The 22,182-nt window shown below is 35.8% G+C and overlaps 2 protein-coding genes across 3 annotated transcripts; both read left to right on the top strand.

Annotated features, from left to right (window-relative positions):
- Positions 1 to 292: 292 nt before the first annotated feature.
- pfklb (phosphofructokinase, liver b) lies at positions 293 to 18,332 on the top strand. Of its 2 annotated transcripts, XM_067387625.1 has the most exons (22): positions 293 to 474; positions 918 to 991; positions 1,063 to 1,140; positions 1,876 to 2,065; positions 2,317 to 2,482; positions 5,924 to 5,968; positions 6,045 to 6,153; positions 6,396 to 6,491; positions 6,615 to 6,707; positions 10,364 to 10,489; positions 10,584 to 10,648; positions 10,733 to 10,796; positions 12,701 to 12,847; positions 12,940 to 13,010; positions 14,055 to 14,142; positions 14,232 to 14,384; positions 14,461 to 14,625; positions 14,795 to 14,856; positions 14,925 to 15,036; positions 15,215 to 15,314; positions 17,406 to 17,511; positions 17,621 to 18,332. In XM_067387625.1, exons 1-22 carry the CDS (start codon positions 393 to 395, stop codon positions 17,766 to 17,768), a joined length of 2,340 nt encoding a protein of 779 aa, XP_067243726.1. In that variant the 5' UTR covers positions 293 to 392; the 3' UTR covers positions 17,769 to 18,332. The 2 variants fall into 2 exon arrangements, with proteins under 2 accessions (XP_067243726.1, XP_067243727.1); XM_067387626.1 differs by lacking the exons at positions 15,215 to 15,314; positions 17,406 to 17,511; positions 17,621 to 18,332 and having other exon boundaries at positions 14,461 to 14,687; positions 14,925 to 15,035.
- Positions 18,333 to 19,673: 1,341 nt separating this feature from the next.
- rpl37a (ribosomal protein L37a) lies at positions 19,674 to 20,956 on the top strand. Its single transcript, XM_067387629.1, has 4 exons — positions 19,674 to 19,775; positions 20,286 to 20,414; positions 20,606 to 20,688; positions 20,793 to 20,956. Exons 1-4 carry the CDS (start codon positions 19,773 to 19,775, stop codon positions 20,854 to 20,856), a joined length of 279 nt encoding a protein of 92 aa, XP_067243730.1. The 5' UTR covers positions 19,674 to 19,772; the 3' UTR covers positions 20,857 to 20,956.
- Positions 20,957 to 22,182: the final 1,226 nt, after the last annotated feature.

The raw sequence follows: 22,182 nt of genomic DNA, 5'->3' as shown, positions 1-22,182 counted from the left end.
TTGGTCAATGTTTTCCACTCTCACTAAACATTACACTACCCCTTTAACTCATTAACTTTAAATCGTCCTGAAATGAACTGCCTCAGTCAGCAGGGTTTCGTTTTAATTAAGGAATTCACTGGAATTCTTCATTTTATTCGTCATTTCTCAGTTTAAGTCGATCATATGTAATCTTCGTGAGAGATAATTAGATGTTTTATGTTCAAAAACAAGCAGAAAACTGTTGCTCGAGGCAGGAACGCGCAGAACAAACAATAGGCGGAGCGAGACGCGCGTACGTGAGCGCGCCGCCGACACTATTCGTGCGCTGCGTGCGGTGAATGTAAGAAGCTTTCAGGGGAATCAGTCCGTGTTTTCCGCAGTTGAAGGGTTTATATCTGCGATCTAACATCATGCATGTGGACTTTGAGAAGCTGCGGATGAGCGGCGCGGGGAGAGCCATCGCGGTCCTGACCAGCGGCGGGGACGCGCAGGGTAAAAAGATAATAAAAGCGCATAAAATGGCTCTGACAAGCACAATCCGCTTTAAACGCGTTCTTTCACACATGATGCACAATAAACATAGGGGTCATACACAGCCCTACCTGTTGTAGAGGAATCCAGTCGTGCACACATCTCATTTAATGCTGATGAAACTCCTGCACTGCGGGTTTCATGTGTTACTAATGCAAAATGGGCTCTGCTTAGTGTGTTTTTAGAAGAGAGTAAATATCTGGAGCACAAGTAATGCATGACTGTTATGCAACTTATTTGAGCTGCACTTTCTGTCTTTTAAATTTGCATTGCATGTTGCCAGATTGCATTAGACATTTTTTTTCCAACTCATTTATCTGTAGATGTTGCATTAAACAGACATGATCTCACTTTTAGATGCACTTTTCAGAGTGGAATGCATCATGATGTATGGTTTCCTGCAGGGATGAATGCGGCTGTTCGTGCTGTAACACGCATGGGCATTTTTGTGGGCGCCAAAGTCTACCTGATCTATGAGGTAGGAGATGTTCTGCACACTGGAGTCACTGATCGCTGGTTCTGTGATTCTCACGGGTGTGTTTCTCTCAGGGTTATCAAGGACTGGTGGATGGAGGCGACCATATCAAACTCGCCAACTGGCAGAGCGTCACCAACATCATTCAACTTGTAAGTCTGAGACACTAGTTTCCATGTTCAAAATTGATTTCATGTTCCCAGTCGCCTTGGCTGTCAATCATCCTCCTCTGACTGACAGCAGCAGGGTTGAGATTAAAGCGGCAGATTGAATGTCAGATTACAGCAGCGTCTGCGCTCACACACACACACACACACACACACACACACACACACACACACACACACATCTGCAGACTAATCAAGATCACAGCTGTGTTCAGAGTGGATTATGAGCACGATTCACAGTATATTCTGTATTATTCAACTTAGTTTAAAGGGGACCTATAACGCCCTTTTCTCAAGATGTAATATCAGTCTCTGGTGTCTCCAGAATGTGTGTGTGAAGTTTCAGCTCAAAATCCCCCACAGATTATTTATTATCGCTTGTCAAATTTGCCTCTATTTGGGTGTGAGCAAAAACACGCCGTTTTTGTGTGTGTCCCTTTAAATGCAAATGAGCTGCTGCTCCAGAAGAGGGCGGAGCTTTAACAGCTCAACAACAACAAAGCTGGAGAATCTCACGCAGCCAAAATGAGGAAAGTGTTCAGTCTTACATTGTTCAAACCGGAGTCGACACTGATGGAGGCAACATTACACACTAACTAAAGTTAAAAATGTTGAATCATAATCTATCACCCCTTTAAAAACGCTGGAATAAAGTGTGCAATTATCTCTCAACGTTTGAGTTTCCATGCTGCTTTTGTGTGTTTTCGCTCCTGTCGTCAGGGCGGCACCATCATCGGCAGCGCCCGCTGTAAAGCCTTCACCACGCGAGAGGGCCGTCTGTCAGCGGCGTTCCACCTGGTCCAGCGCGGCATCACCAACCTGTGTGTGTGTGGAGGAGACGGCAGCCTGACGGGGGCCAACATCTTCCGCAGCGAGTGGAGCCACCTGCTGGCAGAGCTGGTGCAGCAGGGTACACACACACACACACACACACTCTCTCTCTCTGTTGTGTGTCACACAGTTCCGCTCCAGTTGCTTTAGTCCATCAATAGCGTTAGTGTTTGTGTTCCATTAGAAGCTGCCAGGATCTTCTGTGTCCCTCATTCACAACGAACTCTCACGCCGCACTTCAATTACAAAACACCCCAAACTGTCTTCAGTAGAAGATTGAAGGAGCTGATAGTGTGTGTGTGTGTGTGCGTGTGTGTGTGTGTGTTTCAGGTCGGATCACAGACTCTCTGGCACAGCAGTTCACTCATCTGAACATCGTGGGTTTGGTGGGATCCATTGATAATGACTTCTGTGGAACTGACATGACAATCGGAGCCGATTCTGCTCTGCATCGAATCATGGAAGTTATTGATGCCATCACCACCACGGCACAGAGGTCACACACACATGTACACACACACACAACATGCATAAAGCACAGATTTGTATTCGGGCTGAATGAGTTCTTCTCTGACTCTTTTCAAACACATTAAAAAATGAGAAATAAAGTCAGAATCGTGAGAAACAAAGTCAGAATTGTAAGAATCGCGAGAAATAAAGTCAGAATCACGAGTAATTAAGTCAGAATTGCAAGAAATAAAGTCAGAATTGCGAGAAATAAAGTCAGAATCGTGAGAAACAAAGTCAGAATTGTAAGAATCGCGAGAAATAAAGTCAGAATCACGAGTAATTAAGTCAGAATTGCAAGAAATAAAGTCAGAATCGCGAGAAACAAAGTCAGAATCACGAGAAATTAAGTCAGAATTGCAAGAAATAAAGTCAGAATTGCGAGAAATAAAGTCAGAATTGCGAGAAATAAAGTCAGAATTGCAAGAAATAAAGTCAGAATCATGAGAAATAAAGTCAGAATTGCGAGAAATAAAGTCAGAATTGCAAAGTCAGAATTGCAAAGTCAGAATCACGAGTAATTAAGTCAGAATTGCAAGAAATAAAGTCAGAATTGCGAGAAATAAAGTCAGAATCGTGAGAAATAAAGTCAGAATTGCGAGAAATAAAGTCAGAATTGCAAGAAATAAAGTCAGAATCATGAGAAATAAAGTCAGAATTGCGAGAAATAAAGTCAGAATTGCAAAGTCAGAATTGCAAAGTCAGAATCGCGAGAAATAAAGTCAGAATTGCAAGAAATAAAGTCGGAATCACGAGTAATTAAGTCAGAATTGCAAGAAATAAAGTCAGAATCGCGAGAAATAAAGTCAGAATCGTGAGAAACAAAGTCAGAATTGTAAGAATCGCGAGAAATAAAGTCAGAATCACGAGTAATTAAGTCAGAATTGCAAGAAATAAAGTCAGAATCGCGAGAAACAAAGTCAGAATCACGAGAAATTAAGTCAGAATTGCAAGAAATAAAGTCAGAATTGCGAGAAATAAAGTCAGAATTGCAAGAAATAAAGTCAGAATCATGAGAAATAAAGTCAGAATTGCGAGAAATAAAGTCAGAATTGCAAAGTCAGAATTGCAAAGTCAGAATCGCGAGAAATAAAGTCAGAATTGCAAGAAATAAAGTCGGAATCATGAGAAATAAAGTCAGAATTGCGAGAAATAAAGTCAGAATTGCAAAGTCAGAATTGCAAAGTCAGAATCGCGAGAAATAAAGTCAGAATTGCAAGAAATAAAGTCGGAATCATGAGAAATAAAGTCAGAATTGCAAGAAATAAAGTCAGAATTGCAAAGTCAGAATTGCAAAGTCAGAATCGCGAGAAATAAAGTCAGAATTGCAAGAAATAAAGTCGGATTCATGAGAAATTAAGTCAGAATTGCAAGAAATAAAGTCAGAATTGCAAAGTCAGAATTGCAAAGTCAGAATCGCGAGAAATAAAGTCAGAATTGCAAGAAATAAAGTCGGAATCATGAGAAATAAAGTCAGAATTGCAAGAAATAAAGTCAGAATTGCAAAGTCAGAATCGCGAGAAATAAAGTCAGAATTGCAAGAAATAAAGTCGGAATTGCGAGAAATAAAGTCAGAATTGCAAGAAATAAAGTCAGAATTGCAAGAAATAAAGTCGGATTCATGAGAAATAAAGTCAGAATTGCAAAGTCAGAATCGCGAGAAATAAAGTCAGAATTGCAAGAAATAAAATCGGATTCATGAGAAATAAAGTCAGAATCGCGAGAAATAAAGTCAGAATTGCAAAGTCAGAATTGCAAAGTCAGAATCGCGAGAAATAAAGTCAGAATTGCAAGAAATAAAGTCGGATTCATGAGAAATAAAGTCAGAATCGCGAGAAATAAAGTCAGAATTGCAAGAAATAAAGTCGGATTCATGAGAAATAAAGTCAGAATTGCAAGAAATAAAGTCAGAATTGCGAGAAATAAAGTCAGAATTGCAAGAAATAAAGTCGGATTCATGAGAAATAAAGTCAGAATCGCGAGAAATAAAGTCAGAATTGCAAGAAATAAAGTCAGAATCGCGAGAAATAAAGTCAGAATTGCAAGAAATAAAGTCGGATTCATGAGAAATTAAGTCAGAATCGCGAGAAATAAAGTCAGAATTGCAAGAAATAAAGTCGGAATTGCGAGAAATAAAGTCAGAATTGCAAGAAATAAAGTCAGAATTGCAAAGTCAGAATTGCAAAGTCAGAATCGCGAGAAATAAAGTCAGAATTGCAAGAAATAAAATCGGATTCATGAGAAATAAAGTCAGAATCGCAAGAAATAAAGTCAGAATTGCAAAGTCAGAATTGCAAAGTCAGAATCGCGAGAAATAAAGTCAGAATTGCAAGAAATAAAGTCGGATTCATGAGAAATTAAGTCAGAATTGCAAGAAATAAAGTCAGAATTGCAAAGTCAGAATTGCAAAGTCAGAATCGCGAGAAATAAAGTCAGAATCGCGAGAAATAAAGTCGGAATTGCGAGAAATAAAGTCGGAATTGCGAGAAATAAAGTCAGAATTGCAAGAAATAAAGTCAGAATTGCAAAGTCAGAATTGCAAAGTCAGAATCGCGAGAAATAAAGTCAGAATTGCAAGAAATAAAATCAGATTCATGAGAAATAAAGTCAGAATCGCGAGAAATAAAGTCAGAATTGCAAGAAATAAAGTCGGATTCATGAGAAATAAAGTCAGAATCGCGAGAAATAAAGTCAGAATTGCAAGAAATAAAGTCGGATTCATGAGAAATAAAGTCAGAATCGCAAGAAATAAAGTCAGAATCGCGAGAAATAAAGTCAGAATCGCGAGAAATAAAGTCAGAATCATGAGAAATAAAGTCAGAATCATGAGAAATAAAGTCAGAATTGCAAAGTCAGAATCGCGAGAAATAAAGTCGGATTCATGAGAAATAAAGTCAGAATCGTGAGAAATAAAGTCAGAATCATGAGAAATAAAGTCAGAATCATGAGAAATAAAGTCAGAATCGTGAGAAATAAAGTCGGATTCATGAGAAATAAAGTCAGAATTGCAAAGTCAGAATCGCAAGAAATAAAGTCAGAATTGCAAGAAATAAAGTCGGATTCATGAGAAATAAAGTCGGAATCGTGAGAAATAAAGTCAGAATCATGAGAAATAAAGTCAGAATCATGAGAAATAAAGTCAGAATCGTGAGAAATTAAGTCAGAATCGTGAGAAATAAAGTCAGAATCGTGAGAAATTAAGTCAGAATCGTGAGAAATAAAGTCAGAATCGTGAGAAATAAAGTCAGAATCGTGAGAAATAAAGTCAGAATTGTGAGAAATAAAGTCAGAATTGCAAAGTCAGAATCGCAAGAAACAAACACAATAAAAACTGATATGATGCTGCAAGTGACACGATGACATAATTCCCACGTTATTGGAGCAAATAAATGCTGCCGCTCTCTCTCTCACTCATACGCTTGTGTTTCAGTCATCAGAGGACGTTTGTGCTGGAGGTGATGGGACGCCACTGCGGGTGCGTCTGATTTACTTCCTCAACTGTTTTACTCTCCATAAGGGACTCTGGTCTGATCCGGTCTGTGGTTCTGCAGGTATCTGGCGGTGGTTTCCGCTCTGGCGTCTGGAGCCGACTGGCTCTTCATCCCGGAGGCTCCGCCGGAGGACGGCTGGGAGGATCACATGTGCGCTCGACTGGGAGAGGTGAGGCGCTTCTGCTCAGGGCCGCGCCTTTTAGGGATCATTGTGTTTTTCCTGATAAAAACTGTGATTTTAAAAAAGAAAATCCAGGCTGTGAAAAACAGACTTTAACGGTCTTTGTGATTTGATAATCGCAATAAGCCATATCACCATTTCAGTTTTATTTCAAATAATCCTGCAATATTTTAGCTTGTAGAAAGTACTTGACTTCACTGACTGTATGAATGTGTGTGTGATTTAATCAGAGTCGCAGTAAAGGTTCCCGTCTGAACATCGTGATCATCGCAGAAGGAGCCATCGACAAACACGGGCAGCTGATCTCGTCCAACTACGTCAAAGACGTGAGACTGTCAGATTCAGATGATGTCAGTTGTGTGAGATCTTCAGACGCTTGTTCTTACTGTCTGTGTGTGTGTGTGTGTGTGTGTGTGTGTGTGTGTGTGTGTGTGTGTGTGTGTGTGCAGCTGGTGGTTCAGCGGTTGGGTTACGACACACGGGTCACTGTACTGGGTCACGTTCAGAGGGGAGGAACGCCGTCCGCCTTTGACAGAGTCCTGGTAAGACATTATTCTTAATGTAAGAACAGCCATTGTGTCTTACTCTGGATGCAGCAGTTGAAGAAAACATGAAGGATTTGTCTGTTATGTTGTTTATTTTATTTTTATTTTTTTATCTTTCTTTTGAATGGAAGCTTGTTTTTGCCAGTGAATAAAAAACTAAATTCTCACACTTTTTTTCTCGCAATTCTGACTATTAAAAAAAAGAATTGTGAGAATTGTCAGAATCACAAGATAAAAATTCAGAATTGCGAGAAACTAATTCAGAATCATGAGAAACAAAGTCGGAATCGCAAGAAACAAATTCAGAATCACAAGAAACAGTCAGAATTGCAAATTCAGAATCGCGAGAAACAAGTCAGAATTGCAAATTCAGAATCGCGAGAAACAAATTCAGAATCGCAAGAAACAAAGTCAGAATTGCAAAGTCAGAATTGCGAGAAACATTCAGAATCGCAAGAAATAAAGTCAGAATTGCTAATTCAGAATCGCGAGAAACAAATTCAGAATCGCGAGAAATAAAGTCAGAATTGCAAATTCAGAATCGCGAGAAACTAATTCAGAATCGCGAGAAACAAAGTCAGAATCACAAGAAACAGTCAGAATTGCAAATTCAGAATCGCGAGAAACAAGTCAGAATTGCAAATTCAGAATAGCGAGAAACAAATTCAGAATCGCGAGAAATAAAGTCAGAATTGCTAATTCAGAATCGCGAGAATCAAATTCAGAATCGCGAGAAACTAATTCAGAATCGCGAGAAACTAATTCAGAATCGCGAGAATCAAATTCAGAATCGCGAGAAACTAATTCAGAATCGCGAGAAACTAATTCAGAATCGCGAGAAACTAATTCAGAATCGCGAGAAACTAATTCAGAATCGCGAGAAACTAATTCAGAATCGCGAGAAACTAATTCAGAATAGCGAGAAACAAATTCAGAATCGCGAGAAATAAAGTCGGAATTGCAAATTCAGAATCGCGAGAAACAAATTCAGAATCGTGAGAAACTAATTCAGAATCGCGAGAAATAAAGTCAGAATTGCAAATTAGGAATCGCGAGAAACTAATTCAGAATCGCGAGAAATAAAGTCAGAATTGCAAATTCAGAATCGCGAGAAACTAATTCAGAATCGCGAGAAACAAAGTCAGAATCACAAGAAACAGTCAGAATTGCAAATTCAGAATCGCGAGAAACAAGTCAGAATTGCAAATTCAGAATCGCGAGAAACAAATTCAGAATCGCGAGAAACAAAGTCAGAATTGCAAAGTCAGAATTGCGAGAAACATATTCAGAATCGCAAGAAATAAAGTCAGAATTGCTAATTCAGAATCGCGAGAATCAAATTCAGAATCGCGAGAAACTAATTCAGAATCGCGAGAAACTAATTCAGAATCGCGAGAAACTAATTCAGAATCGCGAGAAATAAAGTCAGAATTGCAAATTCAGAATCGCGAGAAACTAATTCAGAATCGCGAGAAACAAAGTCAGAATCACAAGAAACAGTCAGAATTGCAAATTCAGAATCGCGAGAAACAAGTCAGAATTGCAAATTCAGAATCGCGAGAAACTAATTCAGAATCGCGAGAAACAAAGTCAGAATTGCAAATTCAGAATTGCGAGAAACAAATTCAGAATCGCGAGAAATAAAGTCAGAATTGCAAATTCAGAATCGCGAGAAACTAATTCAGAATCGCGAGAAACAAAGTCAGAATCACAAGAAACAGTCAGAATTGCAAATTCAGAATCGCGAGAAACAAGTTAGAATTGCAAATTCAGAATCGCGAGAAACAAGTCAGAATTGCAAATTCAGAATCGCGAGAAACAAGTCAGAATTGCAAATTCAGAATCGTGAGAAACTAATTCAGAATCGCGAGAAACAAGTCAGAATTGCAAATTCAGAATCGCGAGAAACAAGTCAGAATTGCAAATTCAGAATTGCGAGAAACTAATTCAGAAAAGTCAGAATTGCAAATTCAGAATCGCGAGAACCAAATTCAGAATCGCGAGAAACTAATTCAGAATCGCGAGAAATAAAGTCAGAATTGCAAATTCAGAATCGCGAGAAACTAATTCAGAATCGCGAGAAACTAATTCAGAATCGCGAGAAATAAAGTCAGAATTGCAAATTCAGAATCGCGAGAAACTAATTCAGAATCGCGAGAAATAAAGTCAGAATTGCAAATTCAGAATTGCGAGAAACTAATTCAGAATCGCGAGAAATAAAGTCAGAATTGCAAATTCAGAATCGCGAGAAACTAATTCAAAGTCAGAATTGCAAATTCAGAATCGCGAGAACCAAATTCAGAATCGCGAGAAACTAATTCAGAATCGCGAGAAACAAAGTCAGAATCACAAGAAACATTCAGAATTGCAAATTCAGAATCGCGAGAAACAAGTTAGAATTGCAAATTCAGAATCGCGAGAAACAAGTCAGAATTGCAAATTCAGAATCGCGAGAAACAAGTCAGAATTGCAAATTCAGAATCGCGAGAAACAAGTCAGAATTGCAAATTCAGAATTGCGAGAAACTAATTCAGAAAAGTCAGAATTGCAAATTCAGAATCGCGAGAACCAAATTCAGAATCGCGAGAAACTAATTCAGAATCGCGAGAAATAAAGTCAGAATTGCAAATTCAGAATCGCGAGAAACTAATTCAGAATCGCGAGAAACTAATTCAGAATCGCGAGAAACTAATTCAGAATCGCGAGAAATAAAGTCAGAATTGCAAATTCAGAATCGCGAGAAACTAATTCAGAATCGCGAGAAATAAAGTCAGAATTGCAAATTCAGAATTGCGAGAAACTAATTCAGAAAGTCAGAATTGCAAATTCAGAATCGCGAGAACCAAATTCAGAATCGCGAGAAACTAATTCAGAATTGCGAGAAATAAAGTCAGAATTGCAAATTCAGAATCGCGAGAAACTAATTCAGAATCGCGAGAAACAAATTCAGAATCACAAGAAACAGTCAGAATTGCAAATTCAGAATCGTGAGAAACAAGTCAGAATTGCAAATTCAGAATTGCGAGAAACAAATTCAGAAAAGTCAGAATTGCAAATTCAGAATCGCGAGAAACAAATTCAGAATCGCAAGAAATAAAGTCAGAATTGCTAATTCAGAATCGCGAGAAACAAAGTCAGAATTGCAAATTCAGAATCGCGAGAAACAAGTCAGAATTGCAAAGTCAGAATTGCGAGAAACTAATTAAGAAAAGTCAGAATTGCAAATTCAGAATCGCAAGAAACAAATTCAGAATCGCGAGAAATAAAGTCAGAATTGCAAATTCAGAATCACGAGAAACTAATTCAGAATCGCGAGAAACTAATTCAGAATCGCGAGAAATAAAGTCAGAATTGCAAATTCAGAATTGCGAGAAACTAATTCAGAATCGCGAGAAATAAAGTCAGAATTGCAAATTCAGAATCGCGAGAAACAAATTCAGAATCGCGAGAAACTAATTCAGAATCGCGAGAAATAAAGTCAGAATTGCGAGATATACCTTTTTTTTTATTTTTTTTATTTTGAAACAAGCTTGCATTCTTTTGTGATTCTTCTGGTGTGTTTTTTTATTATTGTCATTTGTTTTGGGAAAAGTGAAAACTGGAATGAGATCCCAAAGAATGGTGTGTTATCTGGCCTGTGTGTGTGTGTGTAGAGCAGTAAGATGGGTGTGGAAGCTGTGGTGGCGCTGCTGGAAGCCACTCCAGAGACTCCGGCGTGTGTGATCGGCCTGTCGGGGAATCAGGCCATGCGGCTGCCGCTCATGGAGTGTGTGAACATGGTGAGTCACACACCGAACACGGCACGACCCTTGACCTTCAGTGTGTTTGAGCAGTGGACAGTGACCCATACAGTGTTTTTGTTTGTGTTTTTAGACGAAAGAGGTTCAGAAAGCCATGAATGAAAAGAGATTTGAAGAGGCCATTCAGTTACGTGGAAAGTGAGTTTCGCTCATTCGTTTTTTCGTTTGTTGATTGTGTGAATGAATCTCTGAAGTGATTCATCAATTATTACCACATCACAGGAGCTTTGAGAACAACTGGAACACGTACAAGCTGTTAGCTCATCAGAAACCGGCTCAGTCGAAGGTGCGAAACTCCACGTCTCTGTTTTCAAGCACAGTATACTTCAACATGAAGTCAAAAACACCCTAAAACACCCTACATTATCCTGAAGAATTCTGTTTTTATACATCTTAAATATTGTGTGAATATGCATACATGTTTAAATACATGTTTGTTTGTGTGTGTTTGTTTGTGTGTATGTCTTTGTGTTTCTGTGTGTGTTTGTTTTTGATTTTGTGTGTTTGTGTGTCTGTTTTTGTATGTTTTTGTGTGTTTGTTTTTGTGTGTCTGTTTTTGTTTGTGTGTTTTTGTGTGTCTGTTTTTGTGTGTGTTTTCGTATGTCTGTTTTTGTGTGTCTTTGTTTGTGTTTTTGTGTGTCTGTTTTTGTGTGTGTTTTCGTATGTCTGTTTTTGTGTGTCTTTTTGTTTGTGTTTTTGTATGTCTGTTTTTGTGTGTCTTTTTGTTTGTGTGTTTTTGTGTTTTCGTGTGTTTTTGTGTTTGATTTTGTGTGTCTGTTTATGTGTGTTTTTGCGTGTGTTTGTTTTTGTTTGTTTTCGTGTGTTTGTGTGTTTTTGTGAGTCTGTTTTTGTTTGTGTGTTTTTGTGTCTTTATGTGTGTTTTTGCGTGTCTGTTTTTGTTTGTGTTTTCGTGTGTTTGTGTGTCTGTTTTTGTGTTTGTGTGTTTTTGTGAGTCTGTTTTTGTTTTTGTGTCTTTATGTGTGTTTTTGCGTGTGTTTGTTTTTGTGTGTGTTTTTGTGTGTGTTTTTGTGTCTATTTTTGTGTTTGTGTGTTTTTGTGAGTCTGTTTTTGTTTGTTTTTGTGTCTTTATGTGTGTTTTTGCGTGTGTCTGTTTTTGTTTGTGTTTCCGTGTGTTTGTGTCTCTGTTTTGTGTTTGTGTGTTTTTGTGTGTCTGTTTTTGTTTGTTTGTTTTTTGTGTGTTTGTGTGTTTTTGTGTCTGTTTTTGTGTGTCTGTTTTTGTTTGTTTGTGTTTTTGTGTGTTTTTGTGTCTATGTGTGTTTTTGAGTGTGTCTGTTTTTGTTTGTGTTTTCGTGTGTTTGTGTGTCTGTTTTTGTGTTTGTGTGTTTTTGTGTGTCTGTTTTTGTGTGTTTTTGTGTTTTCGTGTGTTTTTGTGTTTGATTTTTTGTGTCTGTTTTTGTTTGTTTTCGTGTGTTTGTGTGTTTTTGTGAGTCTGTTTTTGTTTGTGTGTTTTTGTGTCTTTATGTGTGTTTTTGCGTGTGTCTGTTTTTGTTTGTTTTTGTGTTTTTGTGTCTGTTTTTGTGTGTCTGTTTTTGTTTGTTTGTGTTTTTGTGTTTGTGTGTTTGTTTTTGTGTGTGTTTGTTTTTGTGTCTGTTTTTGTTTGTGTTTTTGTGTTTTTGTGTGTTTGTGTTTTTGTGTGTTTGTTTTTGTGTTTGTGTGTTTTTGTGAGTCTGTTTTTGTTTGTGTCTTTATGTGTGTTTTTGCGTGTGTTTGTTTTTGTGTGTCTTTTTTTGTTTTTGTGTTTTTGTGTCTGTTTTTGTGTGTCTGTTTTTGTTTGTTTGTGTTTTTGTGTGTTTTTGTGTTTGTGTGTTTGTTTTTGTGTGTTTGTTTTTGTGTCTGTTTTTGTTTGTGTTTTTGTGTTTTCGTGTGTTTGTGTTTTTGTGTGTTTGTTTTTGTGTGTGTTTGTTTTTGTTTGTGTGTTTTTGTTTGTGTGTTTTTGTGTGTTTGTGTGTCTGTTTTTGTGTTTGTTTTCATGTGTTTGTGTGTCTGTTTTGTGTTTGTGTGTTTTTGTGAGTCTGTTTTTGTTTGTGTGTTTTTTTTGTCTTTATGTGTGTTTTTGCGTGTGTTTGTTTTTGTGTGTCTGTTTTTGTTTGTGTGTTTGTTTTTGTGTTTTTGTGTTTGTTTTCATGTGTTTGTTTTTGTGTGTGTGTGTGTGTGTGTGTGTGTCTCTAGAGCAATCACTCTATGGCGATTCTGAACGTCGGCGCTCCGGCCGCAGGGATGAACGCAGCGGTGAGGTCAGCGGTCAGGGTGGGACTCGCTCAGGGTCACAGGGTTTACACCGTCCACGACGGCTTCGAGGGTCTGGCCAAAGGCGCGGTGAGAAGCGCGCGCACACACACACACACACACACACACACACACACACACACACACACGTCTGATGGACTGACACTGATCTGTCCCTGCAGTTGACCGAGGTTCACTGGCATGATGTGGCGGGCTGGACGGGGCAGGGAGGGTCACTGCTGGGCACCAAACGGTCAGTTCACTGTGATATCAAGCATCAGATCAGCTCTTTCCTGTTTATCCAGGAGGATGTTTGTGTCATGATCACACACAACAGTAACGAGTGACATGCTGCTTAGCTTCTGTCTGTTGTGTCAAGCCACGCCCACAGAAAGTTTCATTGGTCCATCTTGCTCCCCATATCCCATATTAAACATCACATACATTCTGATTGGCTGAGATTTTGTTACCACATTTTCACTTTTAGTTCGCTGGAAACTTGATATGATTCACCTGGATAAAACATCAACCCTTTTTGATGAAATCATTCCAGGATTGTTCTCCATATAGTGGACTTCACTGGGGTTCAACGGGTTGAAGGTCCAAATGTCAGTTTCAGTGCAGCTTCAAAGAGCTCTACATGATCCCAGACGAGGAATAAGAGTCTCATCTAGAGAAACCATCGGACATTTACTAAAAAAATAAACATTATATACTTTTTAACCACAAATGCTCGTCTTGCACTGCTCTGTGATGCTCCACGCATGACGTAATCATGTTGGAAAGGTCACGGAAGTGCCGATCCAGTGTTTACAAAGTGAACGTCAAAGACTAAGTCAAACGACCTTTACAAAAAAAGGTAAAACAATGATGTCGGACGATTTTGAAGTTGGAGGAGAAACTGAGATGAGTTTTTCGCTCTACCGCAGTACTTTCCATGTGACCTTTCCAACATGATTACGTCATGCGTGGAGCATCACAGAGCAGTGCAAGACGAGCATTTGTGGTTAAAAAGTATATAATGTTTATTTTTTTAGTAAATGTCCGATGGTTTCTCTAGATGAGACTCTTATTCCTCGTCTGGGATCATGTAGAGCTCTTTGAAGCTGCACTGAAACTGACATTTGGACCTTCAACCCGTTGAACCCCAGTGAAGTCCACTATATGGAGAAACATCCTGGAATGATTTCCTTCATTTCTTTCCCACTGAAGAAAGAAAGACATGAACATCTTGGATGACACGGAGGAGAGGAAATTCTGAAGTGAACTAATCCTTTAATGTTTTATATTTGTTCAGAACTCTTCCCAACTCCTGCATGGAGAATATCGTGGCGAATATTGGCAAATTCGGCATCCAGTCGCTGCTGGTGATTGGTGGATTTGAGGTACAGATTGAATTATGCTCTGAATCTCGTGTGTGTGTGTGTGTGTGTGTGTGTGTGTGAGTGTGTGATGTTGTTGTTCGCTCCTGCAGGCGTATGAAGGAGTTCTTCAGCTGGTTGAAGCTCGAGGTCACTATGATGAACTCTGTATCGCCATGTGTGTGATTCCGGCGACGATCAGTAACAATGTTCCCGGCACAGACTTCAGTCTGGGAGCAGACACCGCAGTGAACGCCGCCATGGAGGTGAGGCTCGCTCGGCTCGGCCGGCGTACGGGTGAGTGCTGCGAGTCTCTAATGTTCTCTGTGTCTGTTTGTTCAGAGCTGCGACAAAATCAAGCAGTCTGCGTCCGGAACCAAGCGCCGCGTCTTCATCGTGGAGACGATGGGCGGATACTGTGGTTACCTAGCAACCACCACCGGCATCGCCGTGGGCGCAGACGCCGTCTACATCTTTGAGGAGCCGTTCAACATCCATGAGCTGGAGGCACGTTCTCCATCACTCCATCATATTAGAATGATTTCTGAAGGATCATGTGACACTGAAGAGTAATGATGCTGAAAATTCACAGGAATAATTTACACTTTGTGTTTGTAAATGTAGTTTTATTGATATTTACATCATGTAAAATCAGACCTTCTCTGTTTCCTCTCAGACAAACGTGGAGCATCTGACGGACAAAATGAAGAATGATATCCAGAGAGGACTAGTGCTGAGGTAACGCATCCCACAATCCTTCAGGACTCATTCAGTGAGGACTGAAGCTGATTGGTGTTTCTCTGCAGGAATGAGAAGTCTCACAAGCACTACACCACTGACTTCATCTACAACCTGTACTCCGCCGAGGGCAAAGGCGTCTTCGACTGCAGGGTCAATGTCCTGGGTCACCTGCAGCAGGTGAGGGATCATGTGACCAGGGTCCAGATGGATCCTGTCAGGTTCAGTCGCTCCAGTGGACGTGGAAATTCATAGTTTGATGAGGCTGTTGTTCATGTGTTTGCCTGATTGTTTTGAGAGAGCGCTGTGTGTTCAATGAAGTGTGTTCATTTCCTGTCACGTGTCGTTTCCTGTTTAGGGTGGCGTTCCCACTCCATTTGACAGGAATTTCGGCACTAAGCTGGGAGTGAAGTCCGTTCTGTGGCTCACGGAGAAGATGAACGACACGTACAGACAGGGTGAGCTTAAATACAACTACTGAAATCATGTTCGTTAACTGGAATAAAATCAAACGATAAACTTAAACTCATTTCATGTAGTTTCCAGGGTAACATTTATAATTTTCATTTAAGTACTAAAATTACTAAAACTGAACTAAATATAATTTAAAATTAATGATAAAAGCACATAGAAAAATTACAAAACCTGAAATAAATATAAATTACAATTAAATAGAATAAAAACGCTGAAAGCACATAAAAATACAACTTAATAAAAATAAAAACTAATAAATATAAATTACAACTAAATACATTTTTTTTTAATATAAAGGCACAAAAAAAATAAAAATAAAATTGCAACTAAATAGAATTTAAAATAAAATAAAATAAAAAATTACAAAAACTAAAATAAAATTACAACTAAATATAATTTTATTTTAGTTTTTGTAATTTTATGTGCTTTTATAATTTTTTTTTAAAATTCTATTTAGTTATAATTTTATTTTAGTTTTTGTAATTTTATGTGCTTTTATAATTTTTTTTTAAAATTCTAACTAAATAGAATTATTTTAAAGATTAAATAAGCACATATAATCACAAAACCTAAAATAAAATTACAACTAAATAGAATTTTAAAAATTGTATAAAAGCACATAAAATTACAAAAACTAAAATAAAATTACAACTAAATAGAATTTTAATTTTTTTATAAAAGCACATATAATCACAAAACCTAAAATAAAATTACAACTAAATAGAATTTTTTTTTTTTTTATAAAAGCACATATAATCACAAAACCTAAAATAAAATTACAACTAAATAGAATGTTTTTAAAAATAAAATAAGCACATATAATTACAAAACCTAAAATAAAATTACAACTAAATAGATTTTTTTAATGATAAAAGCACATACAGTTACAAAAACTAAAATAAAATTACAACTAAATAGAATTTTTAAAAATTGTATAAAAGCACATAAAATTACAAAACCTAAAATAAAATTACAACTAAATAGAATTTTAATTTTTTTATAAAAGCACATAAAATTACAAAACCTAAAATAAAATTACAACTAAATAGAATTTTTTTTTTTATAAAAGCACATAAAATTACAAAAACTAAAATAAAATTACTACTAAATAGAATGTTTTTAAAAAATAAAATAAGCACATATAATTACAAAACCTAAAATAAAATTACAACTAAATAGATTTTTTTAATGATAAAAGCACATACAGTTACAAAAACTAAAATAAAATTACAACTAAATAGAATTTTTTAAAAATAAAATAAGTATAGAATTACAAAAACTAAAATAAAATTACAACTAAACAGAATTTTAAAAAATGATAAAAGCACATAAAATTACAAAAACTAAAATAATTATAAATTACAAATAATTAGATTTAAAAAGCACATACAATTACAAAAACTAAAATAAAATTACAACTAAACAGAATTTTAAAAAATGATAAAAGCACATGAAATTACAAAAACTAAAATACTTATAAATTACAAATAATTAGATTTAAAAAGCACATACAATTACAAAAACTGAATGAAATAAATATAAAGAACTAAATATAATTTTTTTTACTTAAATGATAAAAGCACAAAATTACATAAACTGAAATATAAATTACAACTAAATACAATAAAAAGAATAAAAATGATAAAAACATAAAATTACAAAAACTGATATAAATATAAATTAGAAATATTTTTTTAGAAACTAATACAATTATAATGTAATAAATACTATAATGGTATAAATAAATCTGACTATAAATAGAACTAAAATAACAGCAAATATAAATATAAGAATTGTGTGTATAATACAGGATTCCCTGGAAATATCATGGATTTTTAAAATAGTATTCTGTAAGTCACAGATGAGTTTCTGTAGTGAATCATGTGCTCGTGTCGAGTCGAGTTCAGTTCAAAGATTTGTTCATTTCAGTGAATCGCTTCAGAATGATTCTTTAGAAACCTGATAATACTTACAGATTTTCTGAGTAACCGTGACAACAGAAAAATGAGTGTCAAGTACATTTAAATGAATGGATTAGATAATAAAATGAGCTGAAGTCTGTCGGTCACCTGCAGGCCGTGTGTTTGCGAACGCTCCGGATACGGCCTGTGTGATCGGCATGAAGAAGAAAGTCATGTCCTTCAGTCCCGTCACCGAACTCAAGACACACACCGACTTCGAGTAAGTGCCACACCAATAATCTACGGCATCCGCTTGCATTTCTAGCTGTGCGTTATGTACTGATGGTGTGTGTGTGTGTGTGTGTGTGTGTGTGTGTGTGTGTGCGCAGCCACAGGATGCCGAAGGAGCAGTGGTGGCTGAACCTGCGGCCCATGCTGAAGATGTTGGCCAAGTATCAGACCAGCTTTGACGAGTACGTGACAGGAGAAATCGAGCATGTGACGCGTCGCACCCTCAGCATGGAGACTGGGTTTTAAACAGCAGCACACTCTCTCCAGAAGAGGGCGCTAGTGTTAACAATCCTCCCTCACCCTGAGACCAAACTAACCTCTGACCTGTTCGTGATCATATGACTGAACTATCAGCTGACATCAGTGTTTATCAGTTGCATTCATCAGGAAGTGTGAAATAACTGTGTTGTGTTAGAGCTCATCTCTTGTGCCTTTGTGTTGTATTGTTAGTTGTAAATGTGAATCTTTATATTTCAGCGGCGACTGAATGAGCTTGAGTTTGAGTTCTCATGTTACGGTCAGATGATTTATGTGTGAATGTGTTGCTGAAAGATCGTGATGAGTTTGTGGTTTGAGGAGACGATGTTTGTCAGGATTTTCCTCTCAAATGTAGAAATGCTGCCATTTTTTACCCCTGAATCATGTTTACAGATTAATATGTTAGATTTGCATGTCTGAACTTATAAAGATGTGCTTCAGTGATTAAACCTGACTAAATAAATATGATATTTTCTGCTGATTAACCCAAAAGTTTGTTTTTATGTAATATATTTTCACCATACTTTTACTGGAGCAGCATAAAATCAGAGTGAATATACCTGCAATTATTTTTATGATTAATTATAATTAGTTGATTTGAAGATTATTAATATAATAGTATTATAAACAATTTAGTTATAATATAATTATGCATGCATATATATTTATAATTAACATGCAATAATAATATATGTATTATAATTTAGTTAATATACTATAAATATAATTGTATATAGAGATAAATTATTAATTGTATTGCATATATATATATATATATATATATATATATATATATATATATATATATATATATATATATTAAATAATATATACAATTTCATAATTATATGATTTTTACCTTAATTTTACTGGAGCAGCATAAAATCAGAGTGACAACGTACCTACAATTATTTTAGTATTATAATTAATTTATTTGAAGATTATAAATATAATATAAAAATCATATAGTTATAATATAATTATACACGCATATATATTTATAATTAATACCCAATAATATATATGTAAACATTATAATATCATTTTATTAATATACTATAAATATAATTATATATATATATATATATATATATATATTACACACAAACATTATTTTAATTATTAATTATAATTGTATTGCATATGTAATTATATATATATATATATATATATATATATATATATATATAAATTGTATTTTATAAATATATGAAATGATATTATATACAATTTTATAATATGATTTTTTACATAATTATATAATTTTATATATAAAATGTTTATATACTGTATATATATATATATATATATATATATATATATATATATATATATATACATATTATTTTATAGTTATTGTATTACATATGTAATTATAGAAAATAATATATATTTAATGTAGCCTATATTATATTATATATATTAAATAATATTTTATTATATATAATTTTATAATTATATAGTTATATACATTAATAAAATAATATATTGTATATAATATTATATATTTAATATTATTTTAAAGAAATTATATTTTATAATTATATAATTTAATAATATTATTTTATAAATGTATTAATTATATATATTTAATTTAAATTTAATTTTACCACGCTTTTTTGTACAGTTTTAACCACTTCCCTTTTTTCTGTGCTTCTAATATGTAAAGCTGCTTTGAAACAATTACAAATTGTAAAAGCGCTATATAAATAAATTTGACTTGACTTAAAGAAATTATATTTTATAATTATATAACTCAATTTTATAAATATAATTGAATGTCTTTATTGTCATTGATATTTGAAAGCTATTACTGCACATTTCTCCAGGTTATTACATATTCACTCATTATTGCACACTATAATCACATTCTGTCGGTGTTTCTGTCTGCAGTTGGTCCTCCAGTATCCCACAATGCGTCACTTTCAGCGCTGGTAAATCGCGCATGCGCAGTTGCTCGGTCTCTTTTGGATCCGCACCTCTTCTGCTAAAATGGTGAGTGTTTGTGGCCCGAGAGAGAATCTTCAAACATCTTCTCAATCTCACTCAAATAACCCGCTTTTCTCATCGCTCGATGTTCGGATGAGTGAATCAATCATTATCGCTGCTGTTTGTGTGAAGATGAAGTCTTTAAATGTCATATTCTGATCAGATGAGAGTCACAAACACTGACTCAGAGAAACCGCGTCTCTAATCGGAGATGATGACAGCAGAGAGTTATCAGTTCTGTAGATGTGTTTAATAATGAATACAGTGCATCTGAAGAGCTTGTCTTTCATTCAGATCTGGTATCTTTGCTGATGTGAAGCAACAAAGTTTTCCTCTTCCAGACAGAAGAGTGTTTCCATTATATTGCTGTATAACTCTTATAAATGTACACACACTCATTCAACACACACTTTTAAGCGGCGCACAACAGCTTGAATGAAATGCTTTGCTGCAAATGTTAACAAAAGTATATAAAATATTGCACATTTATTGAAATGTTTATAATTTCCTCTTCAGGCCAAGCGCACCAAGAAGGTGGGAATTGTGGGGAAGTACGGCACCCGTTACGGTGCGTCCCTCAGGAAGATGGTGAAGAAGATTGAGATCAGCCAACATGCCAAATACACCTGCTCCTTCTGCGGCAAGGTACTCATACATGTTACATATATGTGCTGCTGTTCTTCTTTGATTAAGTCTGCATGAAAGGTGTACGACTGAGATGCTTCGCAAACAAGAACAAATGTAGTTATCGGAGAACGGCAATGCACGGATGAATAACTTATAAGCACTGCAATATTCCATAACCAATTAGAGTTGTGACTGTTTGATTTCTTCAGACTAAGATGAAGAGGAGGGCTGTTGGTATCTGGCATTGTGGGTCCTGCATGAAAACTGTCGCTGGAGGCGCGTGGACATACAAGTAAGACAGAGTGCGATTCCTAATTAAAGCAAACGCTGCACACGTGACGTGCTATAATGGGTTATAACGGTGTCGAATGAGTCTGATGTTCCTCTGATCCGCAGCACAACGTCAGCCGTCACAGTGAAGTCCGCCATCAAGAGGCTGAAGGAGCTCAAGGACCAGTAGACTGGACTGTGGTTTTGTACAGATCTTCATTTCGTCTCGGACTGTATTTTTCTGTGTGGCTCGTTGGAACATCCCACAATAAACCTGAGTCTGAGCGGGACTTTGTTTCTGTCTTATTTCATTATGAAAAGTTTGAATTTGCATGATCATGAGGTGAAAAATAAGCAGTAAACTTTTATTGATCAAGGGAATTTGAAAAATCTCATTCCCAGGACTGGAAAAGTCATAGAAATTAATGCTTTTTCTTAAATATTTCATTAGTTAGATTGCTTATAGATTTACAGAACTCTGCAAAATCTCCATTCAGTGAGCTTTGAGGTTAATCGACGGTATTTGTTGAATCTGTCAGCCTGCATTATTTTAACTTATTTTTTAAAATGATGTTTAATGGCAGAATTCCTGGTGGAAAAACTACATTACCCATGATGCTGTAGAGAAAATTCCACCAGAGTCAAAACAGCTCTTTAGCTCTGACAAAGTCGATCTCTCTATTCTCTCAAAATACTTAATTGTACATATTTTGCAATAAACTTAAAATGTATTTACATCAACAATTTTAAATTAGTTTTATATTCCTTGGTCATTAATTCGATCGTACTGTTCGCAATGCTTCATGGGATTGTAGTTCTTTCCCTCACTAAAGCCATTAAGAACAATCTTTCTAAACTTAATTGCTTCAAATCAAAGTTTATAGTGTTGTGATTCTCCTCAAAGCTTTTTTTCATGGCTTTCAAAGACTTTTTAAAAGTCCCAATGGGAAAAAATAATTGAAAAAATTCTTCCGGAACCAACTTTCAACTCTTTGATCCTCAAAATCTAAAATGTTAAAAATCCCTTGCAGGAATCATGAACGACTAGAAAAAAATCATGCAAAGCTTGTTTAAAAGTGATGGAAACCCTGAAGGATGATTTCTGAGAGGTGCTAAATATGGTTTATATGACACAAGACAATCATAAATATAAATTTGGCTGCACTGAAACTGTTGAATGAGAATAAAATACGAGCTGAATAATGACACTTGTTGAAGAGCAGCTTTAATTGAGTTCTGCAACATTAAGTTATTTTCCTGTGAATTTCTATGAAGTTTTTAAAGTGCTACAGAAATAGAATTGAAGCTTAAGTGTTTATTATAACATTATCCCCGGTTTCACAGACAAGGCTTAAGCTAGTCTGAGACTAAAATGCATGTTTGAGCTGTTTTAACCCATTTCAAATGACTTGTAAGTACATATATCGTGGGGAAATGGGGTATACTGTGTTAATAGCTTAATAAATCAAGATTATTGGTCTTGTTTAGTGCTTTTTTCTTTCATAATATCCCACAT

This window comes from Chanodichthys erythropterus, chromosome 6 (genome assembly GCF_024489055.1).
Source record: "Chanodichthys erythropterus isolate Z2021 chromosome 6, ASM2448905v1, whole genome shotgun sequence".
Lineage (NCBI taxonomy): Eukaryota > Metazoa > Chordata > Actinopteri > Cypriniformes > Xenocyprididae > Chanodichthys > Chanodichthys erythropterus.
Note: the sequence above shows the minus strand (reverse complement) of the source record. Positions and strands in the feature narration are given on the sequence as shown.